The sequence below is a fragment of the Cyprinus carpio genome, chromosome B16 (assembly GCF_018340385.1).
Source record: "Cyprinus carpio isolate SPL01 chromosome B16, ASM1834038v1, whole genome shotgun sequence".
Classification (NCBI taxonomy): Eukaryota; Metazoa; Chordata; class Actinopteri; order Cypriniformes; family Cyprinidae; genus Cyprinus; species Cyprinus carpio.
Genome location: NC_056612.1, coordinates 24743406 through 24771118, shown reverse-complemented (window position 1 = coordinate 24771118; position 27713 = coordinate 24743406). Strand labels below are relative to the sequence as shown.

Below are 27713 nucleotides of genomic sequence, written 5' to 3'. Positions count from 1 at the left end.
GCCTCTGCCAGTAGGTTACTGTTAATTTGACAATAAACTTTTTACAGTGTGCCCTTTGAGCATGAAAAGTCATTAACTGTTGTTTTTTTACAAGCTCAAAGTTCACTGTCAGCTCTAACAGGTGGAGCACTTCTGATCCATCCGCGTCCACCTGCAGCTCATGGGTTTGGCTTCCCCGCTTGCTTCTGCAAGTGTCACAGAGGTGTCTGGTGACCACTGCTCTCTCTCATCTCACACTCACACTCAACTAATGGACTGCTTTGCCCCTCCCCTCCGTTTCTCCATCTCGGACTGGGAGGTAGTGAGAGGAGGAGAGGAGGCAACAGCCCACTGTTCCCCTGGGCCCTGCTACACGGCTCAATAGCTCAGCTCCTGGATGGGATCATAACCCTGAGTGCTGGCCAAGAGAAGAGAAGCTTCCCCTCACATCCAGAATTCCTGCTGCAGGGTGGAGTTTCTCCCAGGATAACAAACTCACTCGAACCCCACCATGGCTGACCGTAAGGTGGCCCCCGTTGTGGTTATGCTTCTCGTCCTGGTTGCACCAGCCCTGAGCGGATGCCCAAGTGCCTGCCGCTGCTCCTTCGCCATGCTTCAATGCCTGGAGCCGGATGGAATCACCAGCATCCCTGCGCTGGCGGCGCAGGAGAGCGAAAACGTCACTGAAATGTAAGTGGAGTTTGGTGTTTAGGTAGTTTACAGTGAGAAAAGTTGTGTGGAAATTCAGCACTTGATCTTGGAAGGAGATGGAAGGGTGGCGAGTTCAATCAAAGTGACTGGCCTTCATGAATTTTCATTGAGAAATCTGGGCATTTGGATATGTAGTTGGTGCATGGTGTAGCATAGTGGTTTTTCATGGCAGACCACTCCAATTATCATCAGCATTTACTGCTTTTACATGCATTTCACTTAATTTGTGGAATCAGGATGTGATGCACCAAAAGCAGAACTTTCTCAAAACAAGACAATCCTTAGGAACTAGTCGAGGACAGAAAGGCCTGGTGCTCTGTTGCTGCTGAGCATCTGTGTGCAGCTTCTCTTTAAGTGCTTTTAAGAGTGTCAGGTACATAATCTATTCTCGGAAATGGTGAGAAAACATCTCCACGTTCATGTATGTACAGTCAGACAGATGGATCCCAGAGGTGCAGGACTTGAGATCAGTTTAGTGCACTTCATTCAGAATAGTGTTTATATATCACTATAGCACTCATGCTTGTAGTAGGAAACATAATCGCCACACCTCTTACAATCATCTCAGTTTCATGTGTTCACTGTTGCACCTCAAGGTGTAAACAAAGGAATATTTAAATGAAAATAAATTATATAAAAAGCCTGAAAACTTGTTAATTCTAAGTTAGTTTATTATATGCAATGAAAAGCTATTATATTTAAAAATAGAATGTATTTTTACACTACAATGTTGTTTAAAATGTATATCATTTTATGTGTAAACTATGATTCACCTCAAAATTTACAGTCAAAACAAAAGCATTCTCATATCTAAGATATTTCTTTCTTTTTTTAAGCAATACTGCATCTCATTTTCTTATTATTTATGTCCATTGGGGTGTTAAATGGCATTTACTTAGTTCATGTTTATGGCATTATTTTAGTGGCATTTAGATGTGTGTTACCTTGATGGTCTTTGCTTGGGACACAATGTGCACTGAACCAAATCTGTATCACAGATAGGTCACAGATACTGGAAAGACTATTTTTGATGAACTGTATCATCATGTGCATCATGTATCACTATGCTGAAGAGGAGTCCATGCTTTTTTGAGATCAAGTTTTCAGAATTTGGCTCTCTTGGTTCTCTGGAAGAGGTGAAAAAAATACACAAAGTAAGAGCCGAGGTTCAGATCCCAAGCTAATATATTGTGTTTTAATAAACCAAGCTTAAATTGAAACTGAAAAGATCAACATGCAATTTCATCATACAGAGAAGAGCAGCTTTGAATTTTTTTGAAAATAACTCCTGTTGTTTCCTATGGAGAAAAAATTAAGCCATATGAAGCAACATACAATTCACAGATTTTTGCCACAATATTCAGGCACAAACACTAACCTAACCTACAATGATTTTTTTCTTGGAAGTTGCATTGATCATCGGGTGCTAAATTTAATAATTAGGATAACTGGATGAAAAACAGATTCCAAAATACCTTCTAAAAGTGTCTGACGTCATCCCTGTATTTTTATGGTAAAGTTCTGCACAGTTGCCACTGTTGTTTTTTCTCAGTACAGCTGCTCAAGTGTGATTCACTGAAATCCACTTGAGTCTTACATTTACTACAAGCATTCACTCAATAAATGAGAACGCTCTTTCGGCATGTGTTTACACAGAACACTTTGTCCCCGTAAAAAACACAGCATTTGGCCGTATTAGTGAGATGGGCACAGTACAGAGGAACAGCGCTTCTATCAGGGTGGAAAACAAGAGACCATTAACTTCATACCAGTGGCAGAAATACATCATTCATCATGCTGTAAATTCCATTCTGTGAATTGCTCGTGAATGCACCGCTGAAAACAATAGATGAAATATTGCCCACTCGACTCGATTCAATAAGCCAAAGCAGTTTGAGATGTCGTCCCACCTGCTCTGTAATTGCATTACGGCTCTCTGGGTCAATCAGACGCTAATAAATATCTGTTTGTGCTTCTAGAACACAACTGGACAGAATCACAGATCAAAGGATTCCAGTAAAGTCAGTAGAAATGTCTTTAGTTATCAGCATTTATATTTGAAAAGGTTATGTACAATTAAGAGAGCATATAAGGCAGCAACATTATTATAAAAATATATAAACAATTGATGTAGGATTTACTTTGCTAGTAAATGATATATATATATAGCATTTATTTATTTACGTTTAAATAAAATACCACATTTTAGCATGCTACAGTAAAAGCAATAATTTAATTGGAGGTGCAATTCAGAATCATAAGAGTCTGTAAAAATGGTTTACAAAAAGTATTTCTGATATGAGTTTTGTGGTTTATTTGGCTTTTCCTATGTCAAGTGCTGCTGTCAGTTGACACTGACCTGCAAAATGAAATGTTCTAGATGATTAGAGACATGGTGCACAAAACCATGGCAACACCATGGATGGTTTTGGATAGTTTTTTTTACTTTGACTGAATTAGGGAACACGTCACGTCGTCATACAGCTCTACATGGTTTGATTCACTGAGCCATTGTGGAGAAACCATTTAAACATTTCTCTAAAATAATCTGAGTTCTCCTTCCTGGAAGTACAAGTGCTTTTCAATGAAACTGCGTGGAACTGAAAAGTAATCGATCTCAAAATACTTCAGTGATGGTGTTTATGCTGCAAGGGCAAAGCGCTATTTCATGTAACTCAAAAAGACCTGGGGTTTTATAGTGGAGCGAAAACAAGTTTCTTTTGCTATATGTGCTCAGGTGAACTTTAGAGCATTTAAGCATTTACTTATCCAAATGCATATACATAATGCAATGTCAGGAAGATGTCATTCTAATGAAACTTGGGTGGCTGCATTTCCATGTTTTTCAATATTTCAACAAAGCAAGATAATTCTTAATTCAACAAGAAATTCAGTTTGAAAACCATTTTACTTCCAAAATGTAACACACTTATGATTGGGAATGGGTAGGATGGGAACTGATGAGATCATGAAAAGTGGGCGTTACATACCAGAATGGAGTCTGATGGTTGGAGAGGAAAGTAAGATGGATTTGTGCCATCATCTGAAAAGGAAAGTCATTTCAGAGGTGAAGCAAGTTGTTGCATTTTGACCATGCAAAGAGAATAAAGTGCACCGATGAATTGAATCAGGAAGTGACGGTAAATAGTTTCAGATTTGAATCAGTTACATTGAGTCTTATGTACTTACTACCAGTCAGAACACTGTATCATATAAATCTTTTTAAATTTTAACCTGTTCTTTCATTTCAACACTTTAGATACATAGAGAGTCAAACCAACCTGGAGAACATCACAGACATAGACCTCGCCAACTACAGAGAACTGAAGAACCTGTAAGTAAAACACAGTCTACAAAAGATATACTTATAAGATTCTAAAAGATTTTCAAGTAAATTAAGACTTTGTGTATTCATATATGTGTTTCAGGACGGTCACATATTGTAGGTTGCTGTACATCTCCGAAAATGCCTTCCAGCATAATTTCAAGCTGCAGTATGTGTGAGTGTTCTTTACATATATGACTGGCCTTCCCACAATACACTTGGGTCTCAGGACTTGTACCTGTCAATCACTTCAAACCCTCTTCCCTTCTGATGAGTGAAGCTGCTTTATTGGTCTCAGGCGGTAAAAACCCAAGACACATTTAAAGTTAGTCATCAGCCAAATGAATACTGAGGAAAAGATTTCCACATTTCACTTCCAGAAATCATTTAAATGCATTCATTTTCCAGTAATTCAAAAGAAAATTCACAGAGATTAGTTCATCATGTATTTCAAGGGCATTAGAAAAATCTGAAAAACTGTGTTTGGTGGGGTGGAGGACACTTTATAAAATCAGCTTGGCTCATGAATATTAATTTCTGTGCATTAGGGGTTTTATAAAAATCTGAAAAACTGTGTTTGTTTGGTTGTATATTTATATCTATCTATCGTGACTGGATAGAAAAGAATATAGTTTTAAACAAAACAGAAAGAAATTATATGTTAGTCTGGGAATGATATGAGGGTAAATAAATAATTAAAAATGGCATTTTTGAGAAATTATTCATTTTAAATCTTCAGAAATAACAATAATGGTTTCTAAGCCCTTGATTTCATGAAAACCATTTATACAACAAATCAAACTTCACATCATGTCCTAACAATGTCTTTTTTTTTTTTTTACAGAATTTCTAAAGACTTAAAACATTTTGAATATGGAATATGCTCTTATGTATTTATTCTTGTATGTATTTGAGTTTGATTTTTAAATCACGATAAAATATGGCTGGATGAAAAAAAAAACAGAAAAAAACATTAATTTGGTTTTATTAATGGTTCATATGATCTTGATTTCATTTAAATCATGTATACAATAAATCAAATATCACACATAGAAACCTTAGAACCTTCTCAGCATAATCATGTCATAATAGACTATAACATAAACAGATAAATAACTCATTAACTCAAAATCCAGTCGAAGAAAGATTTTTCAAAGTTGCAAATAAAACAAAAATTATTGAAGTATGTTTGACTAGAAAATACATTTCAAAATATTGCATCCAATTCAAATTGTTAATTGATTCTTTATTATTGTTTGTGAAATTTACTAGTAATTTGTAAGGGGAAATCAACCATTTTTCCCCCAGTGTAGAAGCATAGCTATTTCCAAATCATAATTTTTAAGGCTCAATGATGTGACATCTACTCCCTCCTGAAGGGAAGATTTCTAATCACGGCATCAAGAAAATGCTAACGATGTTAGCCGAAGGGTTGTTGACCTTTATCTCCACTATCTTGTAATCGTTATCTCTCAGTGTGTGACATGCCCACTGTTGTTGATGTGGGGGAAAGCGGTCACGCAGGAGGGAGAACGGGGGGGTTCTGGGGAAACATGAGAGCATATCCAGCAGTCACCTTTTACTCGCCCACTTTGGCGTATTATTGACAACTGATGCATAATAAATACACTCCACTAAGGGTCCATTATCGCACAATCAATATTTCACAGAGGGCTGTGTGGAGGCCCAGATGTGTCTGTATCTCTGCGAGCATCGTGTGGCGGTGGGGACGTACAGTATGAAAAATCATAAGCATAACCGAGTCTCTCTTTTATTCGTCCGTGGCTTCGGTTTTTTAATCCACGGCCTCCCCCTCCCCTCAACGCCAGCTGCTATTCTCAGACGCTCTCTCCCTCTGGTAGAATCGAGCTGTAATAGATAGGCCCCGATGGCCGGCCCATCTGACATGAACTTTTGGGAGTAGGGAAAACAAATATTTGAACCCTTGCTGGCCCCCATTAGCCTTGCCACAGAGAATCTATATGTGCGAATCCATCACTGTCATCTAGCTTTAGATTTCAGCTTTAAGTGAAATCAACAAATATCCCTGAATTGAAAACCTTGAACTGAAAAGTTTTCTGTACACAAAATGATGCAAAATATCCATCAAACTATGTCTGCGGTCAACACACAGGCCTTTAAAATACACTCTCTCGCTCTTAGTTAAACCTGGTCTGTGAGAAAATGAAGAAATTCACTAAACTAATTAAAGTTGAGTCCAGTTGTCAGAAAATACAGACAGATGCGTGCCAGTGTTATTTAGAAATGCAGTGCTGCTATGAAATATTTAGCTGCATTGAATCTTGTCACTGCTACTTGCTATTGCTCATATATGAGGGTTGAGATTTATACAAACTCTTAACAAAGCATTCTTTATATTTGTGCTAAAATATTGGGTTTACTGGATTCATATCTAGAAACCAGAACAACGTCTTGTTATTCTTGCAGTAGTGTTATTTAAGTATTATTTATATGTTACTAGAGTATTTACTATTATTTTGAATTGGCTGTTGTTTTTTGTCATTTCAGTTTTCATTTGTAGTTTAAATTTTAGTAACTTTTAGTGTGCTTTTGTGGTTTTCTATTAAGCTTCAATTTATTTTTGTTTCAGTTTTACATCAATTTAAACTTATTTTATTTCAGTAAGTTACCAAGGCAACATTTCAAATTGTAATAATTTTTTTTAAAAGGTTTTCAAGTTTAAAATGTATATTCTAATTCAGCTTTATTTTAACAGGCAAAAACTACCAAAGTCTACTTTTCCAAAGTAGTAAATAATTTTTTGTTTGTTTGTTTTACAAAAAAAAAAAAAAAAGTGGTAACACTTTACTTGAAGCTTTTATTCAGAATGCAGTATAAACATATTTTTAATGCATAGTTTAATAGTAACACCTTGTAAAGCACCTTATAATGCATTATATGATCTCATGAACTGATACCACATTTATCTCTTCATTCATTCTTACTACTTTAGAAAGTAGTTTAAGTCTGTTAAAATTATTTTATAAAAGATATGTTGCATTATAATGTATATTATGATGTTATTTATAATGCATTCTACATAAAGGCTTTAAGTAACGTGTTACTAAAGATTCAGTTTTTCTAGTTCAAATTTATGTTTCATTTTATGTTACTTGCCATTTATGTGTAATTGTTTGTTAAACTTAATTTCTGAGTACAGATTGTTTCTTTACCCATTTTTTTTTCTTCAGTGTAGCACCACATCAGCATATTTTACACCATTTACACTATTTTCAGAAAACATAAAAATCTAGTTATGTGATAAAATTCCTACAAACATGTTAAACTGTCTATCTAAGCTGTCTACACATTTTATGTTTTTAAAGAGAGATAGTCTTATTTATTAAGAGTCTATCTAACTGTTGTACTGAATGCAGAATATCTCTCTTTTGCATGTGTGATTCACATCTTCTCTTCTTTTACAGAAATCTGGCGTCTAATTATCTGGTGCACATCAGTTGGAGGGTGTTCCAATCGGTCCCTCTGTTGAGTCTGTGAGTAACACACTGCACTCAGATATACAGATTTATTCTGCTCTGCTGGTGATTTGGGACTGAAAATGTGAACAATTTACCTCTGTCTGAAAAGTTTAAATGATACATCTGAGGTCTTACATACGATTTTTCTGAAAGCCTGAAATAAGCATAAGAAATGTCACCTGCTTCTCTTTTGCACAGAATCTTAAGGGACAATCCGCTCACCTGCTCATGTGACATTTACTGGCTTCAGCAGTGGCACAGAAAAAGACAAAGTGACATTGATTCTCAACAAACCTGCGTCCACAATGGCAACAGCATTCAACTGGATTCATTTGAAATGGATAACTGCAGTAAGTGCTCCTATCTGGAATCAAACCTATTTTTAAGAAAAAGTGTGTCATTTTACTTACTTCTGTCCCAGTTAAATATGAAGAGACAACAAGCAAGCCATTCATCCATTGATTTCCCCAAAACCTGGGACAGAGACATTTGTTTGACTGATCAATGGCAGTGTTTAAACTTGGTTGAAATAATCATTATTTATGGTTATTGAAATATATTGGATACTTAGAGCAATAATTTGGGGCGGTAAGATTTTATGTTTTTAAAAGAAATCTTTTAAGGCTGCATTTATCTGATCAAAAATGCAGTAAAAACAGTGAAATATTATTGCAATTCCAAATAACTGTTTTCTATTTGAATATATTTTAAAATGTAATTTATTCCTGTGATGCAATGCTGAATTTTCAGCATCATTACCCGTCTTCAGTGTTACATGATCCTTCAGAAATCATTCTAATATGCTGATTTGCTGATCAAGAAATATATTTTTTTAATATCATCAATGTTGAAAACAGTTCATATTTTTGTGGAAACTGTAATTTGTTTTTCAGGACTATTTGATGAATAGAAAGTTAAAAAGAACTGCATTTAGTTTGGTTGTAAAATATATAAATGGAAACTGTCTTAACTGTCACTTTTGAACAATTTAATGCATCCTTGCTCAATAGAAGTACGAATTTCCTTTTGAACTTTTGAATAGGAGTGTGTTCATAAGAATATTCCATGTACTCACAAACTTCATTTTCCCTGATCTTCTTCCCCATCATTTTCCAACGTCCTTATAACTAAATGTTTTGTGGTCTGCAGGTATTCCCGAGGTCACAATTCACCCATCGACACTGACCACTCAAGAAGGTGGAAATCTGACATTTACCTGTCTGGTGACTGGAGTACCAACACCGATGATCCACTGGAGAACAGAGCACCTAAAGTCTAACTGGACCCTGCAGGTACATGACACTGCTTTCACATAAGGACTTTGTCAATGAAGTCATCTATGGAAAATGACCGATATCCACTAAAATCTGGACGTCAAAGAGTTGTTTATTCAAAGAGTTGTTGCCTACATCCATCCTTGTTCACAGCAAGGGATCTGGGGATCGACCCTGGAGCTGATTCTGTACATGAGGAACGTGTCGTCTGGAGACAACCTGCACAACCTCACCTGTGAGGCAGAGAATCGCGCTGGAATGGGAGAAGCCGTGGTGCAGCTGGACATCGAATGTATGTGTGGAAAACCTTTTGTTCTTTAATTTCCATAATTTTTTTTCACCTTATAAGCTGTTATTTTTCAAGGGAGAACCAAATCGTTTTTCTTAAATGTCTGCCAGCATATTTTAAATTCTGAAAATCTGAACTCGTTTCTGTATGAGTAAAAAAAAAAAAAAAAAATATTGCAATTGCAAGATTGTGAGATATAAAGCTGATAAAAAGATTCAACAACATTTTTTTTTCTCCAATACTCCAATTCTATCGGTTTCTTAACTTTGACTGTTTCTTTAAAGGGTTAGTTCACCCCCAAAATGAAAATTCAGTCATTCATTATTCACCCTCATGTCGTTCAAAACCCGTAAGGCCTTTGTTTATCTTCGGAACAAGATATTTTTTATTAAAACAGAGAGCTCTGAGAGCCTGCATAGACAGCAACGCAACTGAAATGTTCCCAGACACAGAAACTTAGTAAGGACATCGCTAAAACAGTCCATCAACTTCAATTTTACGAAGCTACGAGAATACTTTGTGCGCAAAGAAAACAAAAATAGCAATTTATTCAACAATTGTTCTGCCTCGAGTTTCTGTCTTCTGCCATTTTGGAGAGTACCCAAGCAAGTAATCAGTGTTGTTAACGTTAGGGGGGAAAGCACGTGCATGGACGTAATCACCGGAATTAGCGTTGTTTACACTGATAAAGCGTGTGTATGCATTGTGATTATCTCCGAAATGGCGGAAGACAGTAACTCGGGGGAGAAGAATTGTTGAATAAAGTCGTCATTTTTGTTTTCTATGTTCACAAAAAGTATTCTCGTAGCTTTGCAAAATTGAAGTTGAGCCACTTATGTCACATGGACTGATTTACGGATGTCCTTACTAGGTTTCTGTGTCTGGGAACATTTCAGTTGTGTTGCTGTCTATGGAGGGTCAGAGAGCTCTCGGATTCCATCAGAAATATCTTAATTTGTGTTCTGAAGATGAATGAAGGTCTTACGGGTTTAGATCGACATGAGGGTGAGTAATTAATGGCAAAATTTTCATTTTGGGGTGAACTAACCCTTTAACAGAGCAACATAAGCAACTTCTCAAACCAAAAGTTGTTATGAAATTTATCTGGGAAACCAACTTATATATGGACACATTTTAGTATTATTTACATACTATTGTAGTTTTTTAAAATATATATTTTAATTAGCTTTTATTTTTATGTTTTCATTTTAGATGATTTTTTTTGTCATTTTGATTTACTTTTGCTACTTTTATTTATTTATTTTTTAATATTACTATTTAGAATCAGTATTATTTTTTCAACTGAGATTCTATCATGGTTTATATTAATATTTTCAAGTAGATTTTATTTTTCTATGTTCATTTTAATGTTTTAGTAATTTTTCTTGTGTTTAATTAGTTTTTATTCAAATTCATTTCAGTTTTCTTTATTTCAGTTTTAGTTTTGACTTGAAATTTAGTTTATCCATGTCGTCTAATTTACATTTAAAGTTTTTCATCCAGTATTTATATTTTATAGTATTTAAGCTTTATTTCAATAATAAAAAAATAACGGATAGCATTGCAAGATTTTCCATCGAAAATCCTCCCATATGACCGCACTCCACACCACAGCAATTATCACTGTTTATCACCTCCTCTTCAGAAAGAAGAAAAACAGTGCTTGACTTCAGACAAATGTATAGCCATCAGGGGAGCGATAATGACTGTCAGGAAAATGGGATGATAACCGTCTTCAGATCTTGTTTGTTCTCTACTAATGGATTTCTCTCCCCCATAGTCCGGAAATATAATTGGGAGATAGCAAGTGTGCTAGATGGCAGTCTATCAGAATCATGTGACGGGTGGACAACGGCTCGTCAATGGCCACTGCTTAATTAGCTCATAAATTAGCAGGACGGTTATAGCAACATGCTCACAAAATCCTGCACTGCATGCAGGCATAATTCCGATCCAAAACCTCTTTTATTAAACCCAGACTCCAATCGATAATAGAATTCCCCAGCGTTAGTTATGGCCCTCAGTATACTGTACTCACTGCTAACTGTAGCTCCAGATGATAAAATTCACCTATGGCCATCTACCTCAACCGCAACCTGATGGATTCAATTATTTAATTCCTTTTGATAACCACAATTAGTGGAGTTCACAGATGGCTCTGGAACTCAACCGCTAACATGGGGTCGGTGTAACGAGGACGGTTTTTAAGCTTGAACTCTAGGCCACGACACAAATGACTGCGATTCTCCGTGCGAAGCACTTTCCGCAGGCAGGGTCACGGGTTAAGAGCAGTGAAATGGTTATGAAGCAGAAAGCGGGCCGTGTGCATCAGCATGTTCTCCCGGCTAAAAGAACCATTTCCTGCATCCCGCCTTCAGCAGGCTCTCAAGTGCCTCTTGTGGTAAGGTCCCCTAAACAGATTGAGATTTATTATTTATAGCAGGTCAACAGGTTTACTGTAAAGATGGAGCACATTGATTCGTGGAAAAAATTATGACGGATGTGCCAGTCATTTGAGCTATTCTGAAGAACGGGTACTGGATAGAGAAAAGCATTATCTATAAAGGAACATTACGTGGACTTCTTTAATTGCGCGTGAATGCCAAATACAGCAATTATTTCAAGCAGCAATGGTTTAAACTTTATGCAAATGAGCAGTGATGCAAACCAATGACTACTAATAGGAATGCAGACTGGATGATAGCAGTTGAATAAAAGCAAAAAACAACAACAACAAAAAAACACACTATGTTATAAAGCACAGTATGAAGGACATTCTTTAAATACGCTTTCCTATAATGAAGTTACAAATTAAAATTCTTCAGTAAATGAATTATTTAAAATTCTTTGTTATTATTACTAAAATTAATATACTGTAGTATAGATCTCAAAATATAGATGTATTATTAAGCCAATTTTAAAATAGTATTTGTTATTATAATCAATATTAATATTAACAGTGTATATTTTAAAGTATATTTTTTAAACAGTATGTATTTAAAGCTGATAGTAAAGCTGAAAAATAGTATGTGAAATTAATAATAATAATTATTAAAAATATATACTTTTTATTTTTTTTAAATCAGCTTTAAAATACATATTGTTTGAGTTTTAAAAAAAATGCTTATAATAATAGAGTAGGCACCTCCAGGATATTAGATTGTCACATATATAAAGGCTTCTGCACATTTTCCATAAGAAAGAATGAAAGAAAAAAGAAAGAAAGAAAGAAAGAAAGAAAGAAAGAAAGAAAGAAAGAAAGTACTCATTACATGCTCTAATGCTATCAGTTTGATAAACACTAAACCACAAACACACACACACACACACACAGCTCACAAAGAAAAAAATGTGTTAAAACGTAAAAAAAGTTATAGTTATTCTTTAAGTCCTCTTATATAATAATGAAAGTTAATTAAAAATTTGATAATAATAAGTCAAAATATCATTTTTGAAATCTCCTTAAAAATATAAAAATAATAATAACAACATTAATAACAACAATACTCGTTTAAATTCTGTTATTTATATAGACAACTTTGCTATTGCTTTTATCTTACTGCACACCCAACTCTGACATGCGCTCTTAACATTAAATAGCTCTTCAACAGAGTGTTCTTTGCCATAATCAGTCACTATCCTTTTACGTTACTCCAAGATGTTATCAAAATCCTTGTCTTACTGCTCACATGTGTGAACTCATTCCCTGTGTGTGTTTAGTTCCAGTGCGGATCTTGTTTCTGAAGGACCCAGAGCCACAACATCACTGGTGTTTCCCATTCACTGTGGACAGCAATCCTCCTGCCACCATCAGATGGCTGTACAACAACCTGCCTCTCATCGAAACACGCTACACCTACACCGAACTGATCCGAGATGCGGCCGACGGCTCCATTCAACACGGCTGTCTGTTCCTCAACAAGCCCACGCACCTCAACAATGGCAACTACACGCTCATCGTGGAGAATAAACTGGGTAGAGACCAGGCTACACGCTACGGGAAGTTCATGGAAAATCCTTTTGAGCCCTTTGACCCGGAGGGCATCATTCTTGGTGAGTGTACAGTACATCATCACAAAAACATGGCATGTATTTCATCAGCTGTGTGGTGTACAGAGTAATTTAATGTTATAATCTCTCTCCACATGCCAGTCCTCACCGATGAACCAAGTAAGTTACTCTAAATCAAATTCTTATAGATCATACACTTGCTTTAACTATTAAAGTACTCATTTATCTCATCCACTGCACATACTTTCTCAGTATATTTGTCTTGTTTTCCAGTACAAATATTTAAACATTCCTAAATCAAGATGTGTTTACTTCAGAAGCAAAATTACTAATATTAAGTCTTGTTTTTTGAAAACTTTATTGCCGGTGGGGTCAAAAGATTTTTTTTTTCTTAATTTTGATATATTTTTCAGAAGACAAGTTATTTTGCTTCTCAAGTAAATGCATCTTGATTTTAACAATGTATAGATCTTTGTACTGGAAAACGAGACAAAACATTAAGCAAGAAAGTCATCTTTTGCATCGTTCATAAAGTAATATTTCATTAAATGCTTTAACATTAGCAGCTCCCACTAACCAATCAGCGGATACGGAGAAACTGGAGAGCAGAGTGTTTGGGGTGAGAGACAAGACACATATGATACACAACTTTGTGTTATGTTTTATATTTATCTCTCTAATTTTGTCCATTTACACATTCATAGGTGTCAGTAGCAGTGGGTCTCGCTGTGTTTGCGTGCACATTTCTGCTCATCATGGTTGTCGTCATCAATAAATGTGGACAGCACTCCAAGTTTGGCATCCACCGTAAGTTCTACTTCCACATATAGGCTAAAAATTCAATATGAAGTCAAAATCGACCATATTTACTTTGTTAATGGACAATTGTGGTTTTATTGTGCATGCTATTCCAAAAAAAAAAAAAAAAATTCTTAACCTTGCTCTGTCCTGCTCTGAAACAACTTTCCTTCTCAGATGATCTGTTTTACTTTTCAACCTCTCTATACCAACCATCCATTTTGGCATTTAACATCCACTTTTCATAATCAAATTAATTCTCAATGGATACAACAAGCCACACCCTATCCTGTTCAGATGATGAATGCAAAATTAATTGTGATTAAGATTTCATGTTGACTTTTTTATGTCGCTTTCAAGGAAAGTAAATTTCATCCGACAGCCGTATTTGCAACGTATCCGAGCAGCTATTTTGTTGCATGCAAGACCAACTTGAAATGGGAAATGTTTGCAAAAATGCAATTTCAAATCAGCAACAAAATCTGACATGAACAACATGGCATTAAAATCAACCATATTTACTTTCATAATGCATCCCCCATTGCTCTGAAACAACTTTCCATTTAGCAGATGCTACATATCCAAATAGCTTCCCACCAGCTATCAAATTTTTCATGTAACAGCATGTAAATAAGCACCACCGTACATTTTTTTTCTCATTAAATATCGTTTCCCTCAAAAATACATCAGATGACAGAAGCAAAATGAGTTGTGATTAATATTTTATTACTTTTTTTAATGTATAACTGGTTTATACAGAAGTCACAGTTGTTTGATCTTTTTCTAAGATGATTGATTCGTTTAATTTCATTTGTCAAAAGTATGACTATTTAAATTATACTTAGATGCCACAATATTTCTTCAAAATCCAGATCAATTTGCAGTTAACCAGAAGACTAAATCAGTTTAATTAAGTTAGGACTCAAATTAAGATGTTTTGGTCTCGAAGAGGTCTTTTATGGGAAAGAGAACTATCGCAAACAAATGCGTCGCAGAAACAAACCAGTTTCGACTCAAGCAACAGCAGAAGTAGTTAGCGTTAACCGAAAGCTGGAGACAGCACAATCATAGTCCATGCCAAAATGACTTTCTCCATTATTATTTTGGAATCTGAATGAGTTCCACAGGAGGCATTGTGTTGCTTTTAAGTAAGGCACAAAAAGCAGTGAAATATAGTCTCTTCTAAGCTGTAACTTTGTACAGTGTCAGCCTAACAGCTCGGCAAAGTGCTGCCAGGTCTTAATTACAGCATGCAAAGTAAATAGCATCGGGAGCCCCAGCCGCGAGCGAGCCATTAAAGAAGAGTGATGGAGCCAGGCTTTTCAGGTCCACTCGCTCCGCTCACAAAGTGCCTAAGTGGACCTGATTGCCTCCCTCCCCTCTCGCCCTCTATTCCCTGCGTTCCTCTTCTCTGCCCAGTCTGGGGTCTCTGTGGTTATAGCTTGAGTGGGTTTTGTGATTTGAGGGAGACGCTTTTGTGTCTAATTCCGCTTCCTAAAAACGAGGTGATTTGCTTCAGAGCAAGCAAACATTCTGCTAGGTATCTGTTTTGTAGATGCTGTTTTGTATATGCACCTTGTTGTCAATGTTAAACAACACATTGTAAGCGGGTTTTGCCAAGGCAAGCATCAGTACTACTTCTCACACTTAAGGTTACCGATCTGAACAAACTCCTAGTCTGAAGTATTAAATTACACTATGTAATCATTCGCGCCACATGATACCTCAAATTCAGCTGCTTGTTGAGGAAAGTTGTGCTGCTACTTTTTTTAAATCAGGGGATTTCAATCTTGTAGATGGCACAGACTACCAAATATGATCATCTTTGTGCAATATGAAATTTATGTTAACATTAGACAAAGTTTTGAGAACATTCCCTGTTAGCTGGGTAGCAACTGCATAGCAATGTCCTGTAAACACTATATTTTGCACAGGCAAGCAACAAATCTAATAATTTGATCGCATAGATTGCCAACTTAAACAGCAAACAGTTGTGAAAAGGTTAAATGTGACTGGCTAAGAATATACAAGAGAATTAGAGAGCCTGTAATGTCTACTATGCTGTCAAACTATACACAGGAAGTTGTGTAGAGCACTTCAGATGACTCAGTGATTGCCAATAAGTTGATTAACTTAATAGGGGCTCAGGATATAGATATGAAGAAAGGAAAAAAAATATACCAAACCGGAGCTGCTTGGGAGCCACTTCCTATCTGTGTATCTACAGGTTCATCTGTTCTAGGCACCGAGGATGATTTGGCCGTATCTCTTCGCTTCATGAACTTTGGTGCAAGTCCTCCATCTTCAGATGATGGCATGCTGGATTCTGGCTTGTCCAGTTTTGTAGAGAACCCGCAGTACTTCTGTGGCATCATCAAAGATAAAGACATGTGTGAGTGTCTCACAATGACAAGTTTTCAGCATGCTGATTCAATTTGTACCAAATCAAAGTGATTATTTCTTTGTTTTTTGCAGGTGTTCAGCACATTAAAAGAAAAGACATTGTTTTGAAATGGGAACTGGGTGAAGGAGCTTTTGGCAAGGTTTACCTGGCAGAATGTGCCAACCTGTGTCCTGATACTGACAAGATGTTGGTTGCTATCAAGGTATGATCATCATTTACGTTATCAGGGCTTAAAATTCTTGTAGTTCAGCAAAATTTAATATTTTTAAAGCAATGTCTTTTTATGTGCCGGAAAAATACTCTTGTTTTTATTGAAATGTTACTTTTTTCCAATACAAATGTTTTAATTAGAAATTTAACAGAAAATACTGTATTTACAGTAAATCTATCTGCAAAACCACACATCTGTTGAGATCGATGGCATAGAATGCAAAACATTACTGATTTTCAACCAATTCTGATCCCTCCAAGACTAACACAAGTCAATTTCACAATTCTAGCAAATTCACATTCATGTTAGCCAGCTAGATAACAAGCTCAAAAACCCCAACTAAAATGACTAAAATTGAAATATACATTAAAGCTAAAGAGATATAAAAGAAACTACTAAAAAGGACAAATGCACATAACAACATAACTAAATTTTAAACAAATTAAAATGATAACTGAAAAAATAAAAATAAAATTCAAAATATTAATAAATACTATAATAGTATATAAATAAAAGTAAAAAAAAAAAAAAAAAAAAAAATTGAAAAGCATTAAACCAGAGCTGAGCGCTATTTAGAACTGAACTGATAAATTCAAATTGAAATCAATTTAAATTTAAGTAGCAAACAGAATGAAGAATTGCAGTTTGAATTTGAATGGCAGGAAGTAGCATCAAAATGCCATTTTCAACAAAAAAGGAATACTAAATACTAAAAAACTAAATGCATGGTCATATGCTCACTATAATAATATTGTCTGTTTAGACCTTGAAAGTTGCCAACGAGTCCACCCGGCAGGACTTCCAGCGCGAGGCTGAGCTTCTGACAGTGCTGCAGCATGAACACATAGTGCGGTTCTACGGCGTGTGTACAGACGGAGAACCTCTGGCCATGGTGTTTGAGTATATGCGACACGGAGACCTCAACCGCTTTCTAAGGTCAGTCTAATAACCACCAGCCACTCACAGCGAATTAACTACTATGCCAGCAATGTGGTGCAGCGGTCGGAAACTGAAGAGCTTCCTTGGAGCTTCAATCTATACATGCCATTCTTAAACAACCTCGGAAACACCAAAACAAATTTTCAAGGTTTTTTTTATTTTATTTATTTATTTATTTATTTGGTTATAGCAAAGAACAGACCCTCAAGTGTTACTAGTTTATAATATGCATTTAGTTTTGGCCTTACACTCTTAAAAATCAAGGTTTTTCATTGGCATCTATGGTTCCATGCGAAACGTTAACATCCACACTCTTGAAGATACAGCTTTTAAAGGGGGTTTTGTGCAGCAATGCCTTTGAAGAACCATTCTGAGTTCACCAAAGAACCTTTTAGTGAGTAGTTTCTAAAATAACAAATTTTTCTTAATGTAAAGAACATTTTAATGATCTAAAGAATCTTTTTCCACTATAAAGAACATTTTTTGCAATGGAAAGGTTCCATGGATGTTATAAGTTCTTAATGGAACCATAGATGCCAATAAAGAACCTTTACTTTTTAAGTGTAGAAACTTTCCATTGCACAAAAGGTTCTTTATAGAGGAAAATGGGGTTTTGAAATCATTCAAATGTTCTCAAAACCAAACCGTTAACTGAAATGTTCTTTTGGTAACCCAAAATAGTTTCTCTATGGCATCACTGTGAAGAAACCCCTTTTGGAACCATTTTTTTTAAGAGTGTACATGAAAAGTTATATTTAATTCATGGTTCATGGTTTCATTTACCATATTTCCATCTACAACCACATTCACATCTGAAGCCCTAACAATTTAGAGGAGCACTGGAGCCCAAATGTAGATCCAGCTTTGTTCAGTCTTATGCTCAGTCTTAATTAAGATGTAAAGTTCACTGAAGTATGAGGTGGCTGATGGGGGACTGACTGACCATATGTCCAGCACAGCTGAGTCTCGGTGCGTAAAGATCCAGTCTGTTTGCCAGGTGGTTGCTGGGGCCAGATTGCGAGTGGGGACATATGAATGTTTGAGGGGGAGATGAAATCGCATTTTCATGTGTATAGATGTGGCTCCAGTCTCGGTTGCAGCTGCCCCATCCTGCCACCTGCCTGCTAAACTAATAGGGATCACATACTAAACCTCAGAAGGCAAGCGAGTGGCAGAGATTTTACATGCGTATATTAGGATGAATGGACAGAGTGGTTTGCACATTGAGGCCTGACATGCAAGGCAATGGTGACCAATGGTGCTTGTGCTGTCATTAAGCAGATGCTTTCATATCCAAAGTAACTTACAGTACTGATTTCAATCTGGAGGTGTTTGCAAGTATAAGACTATAATTCATTTAGCTTACCATTACCAACGCAGATGCTGGTATCTAAAAAGGCTGTGTTCAAAATGGAATGCTTTTTTTAAAAAGTAGCATGCCGTATATAAAGATAAAAAGTAGCATGCTGCATTGTTGTCACATTGCTAGTGAGTGGCATCCAGTTGTCATCTCAGAATTTTGCACTTTTAATATTCAACTTTGTGTAAAAATGCCTTCATTTTAAGCAGTTCAACCAAATAATGTGCCAAGATCAAAGCTGGTGTCACTTCCAGTTCAGTTGTTCCAGTGGAAATAGAGTGCTACAGGAATGAATCCTAAAACCTGCAAATAAGTAAGCATTCTTTCCAGTTCCACTGTCCTGAAGTCAATAGGTTTTTTGAATGGCTTTTTGGTTACATTCCTAAATCAAGGTCTGTGGTTAACACAAGCTCAATATATTTTCATGTTTTATTCTACGACATAAAATACATCAGTAATACCCCATTTATGATTTTGTACTTGATTTAAAAAAAGGGTGGTTCCTAATAAGTGACTAAATGGGACTTATAGAAGTTGTCTGGGTCATTAAATGTCACCATGCCAAATCTACTCAAATCTACCAATCTACTCACTTGTTGCTTTTACATTCTTCTTGCTCTTGCAAACTCTTCTAATTTGAACTTTCTAACTGGTAGTAGATTTTAAGTACAGAGTTGTCAAGAGTTGTCAAAGTATAGCAGTGTTGACATTGATGTTGTGCAACTGTGGTGTAGAACTAGCCTACTTCTGGTGATCAAATTTAGGCTTCAAAAGTTGTATTCATTTGTGAAGGTCATCTTGATAAACAAAACATGTAAGAATCAGAAACTGTTGTTGGTCACAGAGTTCACTTTCTGCCAAAATCCAAAATCCAATAGAAAAATCCTATTGGGTTTTTTACTGAGGGAATCAAGGTTATGCTAACTTTCGGTTTGGCCTGCAAAAAAGCATCTCACCAGCATCTCACCAGCATCTATTGAGGATGAAGAAGACTGCATTGCATTGTGGGATACAGTATTCCAAATACACTCTTAAAAATCATGGAAACTTTACATTGCACAAAAAGTTCATTATAGTATGTTTTCAAACTAAGAAAAAAAAAGGTTACTTTAAGAACTGTAAGTTCTCCCAAAGATGAAAATTCTGTCAATAATTACATCCGAGATTAATTAATCAAAGGTCTTACAGGTTTGGAACCACATGAGGGTGAGTAATTAATTACAGAATTTTCAATTTTGGATGAAGTATCCTTTTAAAGATTCTTCAGTTTTCTTCCAAAATTGTTTTTCTATGGCATCATTGCCAAAACCTCTTTCTGGACCCTTTATAAAGAGTATAACATGCTTTGAATGTATACTAAATATCTAGTACGATGTAGTGCCCATTCTGAACACAGCCCAAATCTCTTTTTTCAGGTTAATGTGTATTGTAATGTGTGTGGTTTTTGTACAGGGCTCACGGTCCAGATGCTCGTATCCTGGATGAGATGAAGGTTCCTCCGATGGGTCAGTTGACTCTTCCTCAGATGCTCCACATCGCAGCTCAGATCGCCTCGGGCATGGTGTACCTCGCTTCCCTTCATTTCGTCCACAGAGACCTGGCCACCAGGAACTGTCTGGTCGGAGAAGGGCTGGTGGTGAAGATTGGGGACTTTGGGATGTCGAGAGACATTTACAGCACTGATTACTACAGAGTAAAACACATTTCAGTTTTAGTATTGTCCCATATGTTCATACTGAGATCTCTGACTTATCTGATCACAATTAGGACCCCCTTGAAAATGAAATGTCACATCTCAAGGGGCTATCCTTTCAATAAATGCAAATTTTAGACACTTCAGATAACTTTAGAAACTGGAGACTTCTCCACTTCTTGCTAAGGTCTGGGAGAGAAATTTTTTGAATTTTATTATTTATTTTTTGTTTGTATGAATGAAAAAACCGGTCTTAAGTCACTGGGGTATATTTTTAGCAATAGCCAAAAAAACATTGTATGGGTCAAAATTATTAATTTTTATTTTATGTCAAAAAATCATTAGGATATTAAGTAAAGATCATGTTCCATTGAGATATTTCAAAACTTAATTTTTTATTAGTAATATGCTTTGCTAAGAATTCATTTGGACAACTTCAAAAGCGATTTTCTCAATATTTAGATTTTTTTGCACCCTCAGATTCCAGATTTTTATACAAAAATAGTTGTATCTCAGCCAAATATTATCCTATCCTAACAAACCATACATCAGTGGAAAGCTTTCAGATGATGTATAAATCTCAATTTCGAAAAATTGACACTTAAGACGTTATATATACCGACAGAAGAGATGTTTGGTTGTAATCTGTTTCCATTCACATCCTCAGGTCGGTGGGAGGACGATGCTGCCCATTCGCTGGATGCCGCCAGAAAGCATCATGTACAGGAAGTTCACCACGGAGAGTGACATCTGGAGTTTTGGAGTGGTTCTTTGGGAAATCTTCACCTACGGCAAACAACCCTGGTATCAGCTATCCAACAGTGAGGTAAATACCACATTTAATATTCAAAAGTATGTGTGGCTGCAATCATACCTATTTATATTTCAAACTCATTCACTGCCAGTTTTTAAAACAAATCAACTACAAAACAGCTTTTAAAGGAACAGCGCACCTAAAAAATGAAAGTTCTGTCATTTACTCACTCTCAAGTCATTCGTGTATATGGACGGGAAAAAAAAAGTGTTGTTGATTGATCCCATTAATGAATTTTGTAGTCTTTTTTTTTTTCAGCAAGGATGTATTAAATTGATCAGTAAAGTGACAGTAAAAATATTTACATTTTTACTGTAAAAATATTTAAATTTTTACTGTAAAAATATTAAAACTTTTACTGTAAAAATATTTTTCAAAAATATATTCATATAGAAAAAAGATAGATCAAATGAATACAGCAATTTATGAGAACAAGATACTTCTTTCAACAACATTTTTTTTAAAAAAGCCCCAAACTTCTGAATGAAACAAAACTCTTATAATGGTATCTTTGTCTAAATGTTTGTCAAATTAACAGCTAGTCAGTAACTGGTAACAGATATAAGCCTTTACACTGTAAAAGAAGTTCATCTTGATTTGGACAAGACTTTTAATTCTTTTTTACCAATTCATAAGATTTGTCATTTGTTCAGGAATGAGTCCACAATGTTCTACTTTAATGAGACTTTTATGATGCTTTTGTGCTATTTTGTCCCTTTTTCAACTTTGACATTTTGCAAAAAGTGAAAAAATACAGGTTTAGAACAACAAGAGAGCGAGTAAATTAATTTTCATTTGACAGTAAAGGATTCCTGTAATGTTTACCTGCAATGACAGAAGTGATTTAGACTGTCTGATGGGATCAGCGCTGGTCAGTGAGTTAAAGCAAACAGACAGAGCTATTCCCAACCTTCATCGTGCATGATGTGAACATCCAATTTGGACTGGATCAGACCGTGCTCTTAAGCACTTATGAACGAGAAGATCAATAGATTTTTTCGGTTCCAGAGTGATCCAGACCTCTCAGATTAGGCACCAAAAAGTGGACTCTGGTGTGACCACAACTGCACTATTACACTGGAGAGGCCTCTCTTCTTTCAACAGAGAGGTAGATCACTTTCCTGCCGACTCGATTTTAATCCGATTAAACCTCATCTTCGCCTTGGGCCGACGTTGTTTAACCTTGTTAACCTAATCCTTCTCGAGCCATGATGGACACAGCTAATTATCTAGAGCATAATTGTATGTGACGGAGACGGATCGTTCGTGACTTTCCATCTGCGAGGATAGAGGGTGCCAGACTTTCAGAGGGGTCAATGTGAATTTTTGTTAATTTATTGCAGTGATTGAAAGCCCATTTCAGAATGATGTTGTGTGGTGCTGACAGTCTCTTCACCTCATCTGATTAAGAGGCAATGCTTAGGCTTGAAGTCACTGGCGTTTTAAATAGCCACCAGGAATAGCCTTGGAGAGAAGAGGGTCCTTGCTGCCAGTAGAAAATAGAGTAAAATAAATCAAGTTTTCTTTAAAAAAAGTAAAATTCATTTAATGTACGATGAAAATGTACTGTAAAGTTTAGAACTTCCTCCATACCAAATAAAAGAGCATTTATTGAAACAAAGTTACACAAACTGCTCATTCTGAATGTCTTCAACTTTCTAAGGTCAGACAGATGAATACTGTACATTATGTTTACATAAGACAAAGCTGCAGTTTAATACAAAAGATCATAGAGATGGAAAATGGTTTAAAAAATAAATGACAAATTTAAAAAAAAAGAAAAAGAAAAAAAAAAAAACTTTAAAACCACAGTAGGTGGGCCTCAGGATGACCAATAAACAATGTTTAGCTTACTTTTGGGTACAAATTTGTCCCCAAAATATGGTTAAGTAGCTACACACGCACACACATTTCGATTATTTAAATTGGGTCACATTATGGCATTATAACATTAATGGCATACAGATTTTTATATAAAATAATAGTTTGAAGTAGCAGACTAAAGTAGCACTACTACTACTACTTACATATTTTCCCCCTTTTCTGCCTGTAAATACGAAATATTTACCCTCTTTCCAGGCCATTGAGTGCATCACACAGGGGCGAGAGCTTGAACGGCCACGTACCTGCCCGAAAGAAGTGCATCTCCTCATGCAGGGCTGCTGGCAGAGAGAACCGCAGCAGAGGCTCGTCATTAAAGACATCTACAACCGGCTCGTGGCCCTTGTCAAGAACCCGCCCGTCTATCTGGACATCCTGGAGTAACAGCACCCTGATCGGACCTGCGTGGAAAAGACATACTTCTGGACGCAGGCCGTTTGAGGAGGAAAATCAGTGGTGGGTTCTGAAAGGACACAATTCACAAACTGTCTCACATGTGCAGTATGAACATTTCCGGTGATGGTTGTGAATGTTTTACATACAGGTACATTGTGTTTAAATTTGAAAAATAAAAAAAAATTAAAAAGTACGAGAAACAGACTGAGTAAATAGACAGTTGATACTTTGAACATGCATTAGTGGAAATTGCTCATGGATCGTCATGACTCACCCTGAAGAGACATTTGATTTTCTATATGAGGATACTTATGACCAGGTCTTGTAATTAAAGGTCATTAAAGGTGAAGTGTGTAATTTTTCTCAATGCAGTCTAATATGCAGACATTGTAGGTTGATTTTCTCAAATAATGTAAAAACTGTGGCTCTGTTTGTTGAGCATCCTGCCCAGCCTGACATAGCAACAGCCTCAACTAATGGCATGAGTTTGGGGGCGGGACTTTCTGTTTGTCTGACCAATGGGGAGAGTGGAAACCTGGGCTTGTATTACAGAATCATCCTAATTCATAATCCATTTCTATCTGTTTACAGGGTCTCTGCAGGATTTATGAAGATAAAATTAGAGGTTTTTAGGAACTTTTTCAGACTACCTTCCTATCACACTGCAAAAAAATAAATAAATTAATTAAAAAAAATCCAGTGCTACTGTTTAAAGATTCATAAATCAATAAGACACATTTACTTGAGGTGCAAAATGACAAAAGAAATCTTGTCTTCTGAGAAATGTATAAAAATGAAGTGAGTTTATGACTGAAACAAGAACAATATCTACCAGTGGCTTATCTAACAATTATTAAATATTGATATAGAATTTTGTTAGACATTGTTAGATTTTTATGCTGGTTTTAAGCATAAACTTTTGTTCAATTTCTCACAAAACCAGACTTCATACCTGGACAAAAATACTCATGAATAACTTTATTTATTTATTTTTTTGCAACGCATGCAACATTTAATGCCATGAATTAATGAATTCAAAACATTCTTCTCCTGGTTAAGTAACTGGTTATTATCACTTAGGAATTCAAATCTTAAGGCAAGAATTATGATGGGAAGTTTCTGTAATACAGCTTATTTTAGCATTTGGTTCTCTAATGTCACATTTATTACATACTTCACCTTTAACCATCATGTGCCCCCCAAACAAAGTCTCTTTAAGTTGCTGTGATTTACACATTGTGCCAATCTGACTGCATTTCTTTTCTGTGTCTTGCGATTATGAATATACTACATCAATCTGTTATGTGATCGAAACATGCATGTATTGTACATCTCTATATGTTGAATAGCAACATCCATTTATGGCTCAGAGTTCTGCTTTATTTTCTATATCAAAAGCATCAACAAGGTCAGCAACAACACAGCAGTGGAGACACATGGGCTGTGTACGGAATAAAGTACTAACCTACTGTATTTATTTGAAACCGTATGAAGTATGAAACGGAAAACTTTTCAAGCAGTTGTTGTATCACATATTTAAGGCAAGATACTACAGGTGAATAAAAGAGTAAAAAAATGCACAAATCACCATACTTTTCCCAGTTAATTAATCATAATCACATTGCATTAAGACAAATGCTTTGTATAACAAGTTTTATGAAATGTTTTGACAGAAATGTGAACATTGGATAAAACGAAGTTGAAAATTCTTCTAAACATATTTATCCGATTTTATCACTTCATTTATTAGAAAATACTATCAACAGCCAGAAAAAAATGAACTTTTATCATATTTTTAGGAATAAAATGTTACATAAAGTATGCACTATGTAACATCCTGGCAAATGTTACATGAACAAACCATTCTGTAAAAACCTTCATACATCTGGATAGTCTGGTGCATGCAAGAAAAAACTCGTTTTGAGAAAAAAGAAAAAAAAATCTACAAACATGAATATAGATAAAATGAAATAAAATAAATGATTAAATGTGCATTTTGGATGTTTTGGAAGCAAAATATATATGCATGAAAAAACACATTTTACCTGTAGTGCCTTTCCTTAACTTAAAAAAGTTACTGTTTTTAATCAAATTTGTGCTAAAATGTCCATTTCAATGAATTCTATTATAATACCTGCTTTCAATGAGCATTTCTCAGTAATCTCAATGGCTCAGCAGGCACACACAACATGCATGACACCATCTTTGCTCATTGGCTCTCAGTTATGGCCTTATTTTAATCCATAAATACCATGTGACTAATCACTATAGACCCACACGCTGTAGTACGCTAGTATGCAATTCCGAACACAGCCAGAAATCCAGCATGACTCTGGTGTAAGGGCAGAGATCAATCAATCAAGTATTCATTTATCATACAGCATGTTAAGCTGCAGTGGTCACTGTTTACCATTTTATTATTTTATTAATGGGCGTATCACTTTTATGTGCTGGTTGTGCCTCTTGTACATAATATAGTTACCGAACTGCATTATTTTTTCTTATTGATTTTTATTTTTATTTTTTAAACCGTAATCTTACCTAATGGTTCAAAGACGAAATATTATTTCACAGATACAAGTCTTCTATGCCTCCTAATGTTATTAAACAAATGGTTTACAGCTAGAAGACATAACAGTACATTTTAAAGGATGAAACTGAAGTTAATAATTTTCTTTAACATTAATTAAACAATAACTGTCATGGAGTGTTGGCATCTGACAGCTAACTTATCATTTGTTTCATTGTACAAATAAATATAACAATTTGGATAGACCTTGTTTTCTATTTTGTTGATGGACAATGTACAATAGCTGTATTAAACCTGATTTTCTTTTTATTGTCAGCTTCTGTATGTCATAATATTGGTAATCTCGCATTATTGCTGCATGATTTTCATATTGTGCTCTATGGATAACAGTGCAAAGTTACCAGAAATGAATGTGGAGAGAATATCAGCCTCATTTCAGTCAACAAGCATACCATAGATTGCTAATGTTTTTATATAAAACTAAATACACATACAGTGGGGTGATGGCCAGAACTTTTGAGACCACATTGAAAATCTGGAATTCAAAATGTCATTTAGGCCTGTAAATAAACAGAGTATTTTTTTTGGAAATTTTAAAACCAACTAGTGTTATGATGTAAGATGAAACATATATTTAATATTCTGCATTATTATGATCACTAATCATCCTATAAAAATTTAAGTTTCAGGTCCCACTGACTTCTATAGTATTTCCTGTCCATACTATGGGCGTCAACGGGACTCGAAACTGTTTGCTTACCAACATTGTTTGAATTATATTTTTTTTCATTTTTTACTGTTTGGACATAATTTAGGGTTTGTTATGATTTGTTTTGTTTTTTTGTTTTTAGAATTTTCATTTTGGGGCGAACTAGCCCTTTAACTGTACAAATGTTTTAAATGTAAATGTCTTTTAAATGTAAAATAAACTACGTTGAGACTGAGAGTGCAAATGATGATGATAGATACAGAGGATCTTTACAGAAACCACCAACAGATGGACAGAAGAGCTGGTAGAAAGTGACAGATGGAGGTGAAGTTGAAACCTCAGATTACAACAAAGATACATACCATGAACATGCTGTACAGCAGCCTGAAAAGCCTATTGTTTTATAGTCTTAGTCTGTAAATTAGAAATGTGGCAACTGTGAATCTTTGACAACAAATTAGCTATTTACAATGCTTTGCTGAAAAAAAAAAAAAAAAACACCTGGGTGCTTATAAGGACGCCAAACACTTATCACACATACAGTATATCTGAATGAAGGAGGCTTCACTATCACTTCCACACATTTATTTTGCCTGAAATCTCAGCACAGAGACTCCTGAGGACTGAAATGCATTCTGGGTAATGGTATCGCTGTCTCTGCGGTGCCTAAACTCAATTCTCAAGGGTCTTTTGTGTCTGGACCACTAACTTATTCCATTTCACCCTCTTTTCCAGGCAGTCGGTGTATTTCTGCATCAGAGATGCTACAATGACAAATGATGCGCAATTAAAGGGATAGTCATGAGGCACTCACCCTGATGTCGTTCCAAACTGCCCTGTCGTATTGAAATATCTTATCGCTATTTTGTTCGACATAAGAGGAGGAATG

General features: G+C 35.6%; 1 protein-coding gene across 1 annotated transcript; it reads left to right on the top strand.

The window, feature by feature from the left end:
• LOC109106243 (high affinity nerve growth factor receptor-like) lies at positions 1-26358 on the top strand. The gene is made up of 17 exons (XM_042741671.1): positions 1-669; positions 3950-4024; positions 4119-4190; positions 7462-7530; positions 7714-7865; positions 8665-8807; positions 8943-9081; positions 12799-13131; positions 13231-13248; positions 13653-13708; positions 13794-13896; positions 16115-16279; positions 16363-16493; positions 17266-17438; positions 20254-20494; positions 21162-21320; positions 23388-26358. Exons 1-17 carry the CDS (start codon positions 491-493, stop codon positions 23571-23573), a joined length of 2394 nt encoding a protein of 797 aa, XP_042597605.1. The 5' UTR covers positions 1-490; the 3' UTR covers positions 23574-26358.
• Positions 26359-27713: the final 1355 nt, after the last annotated feature.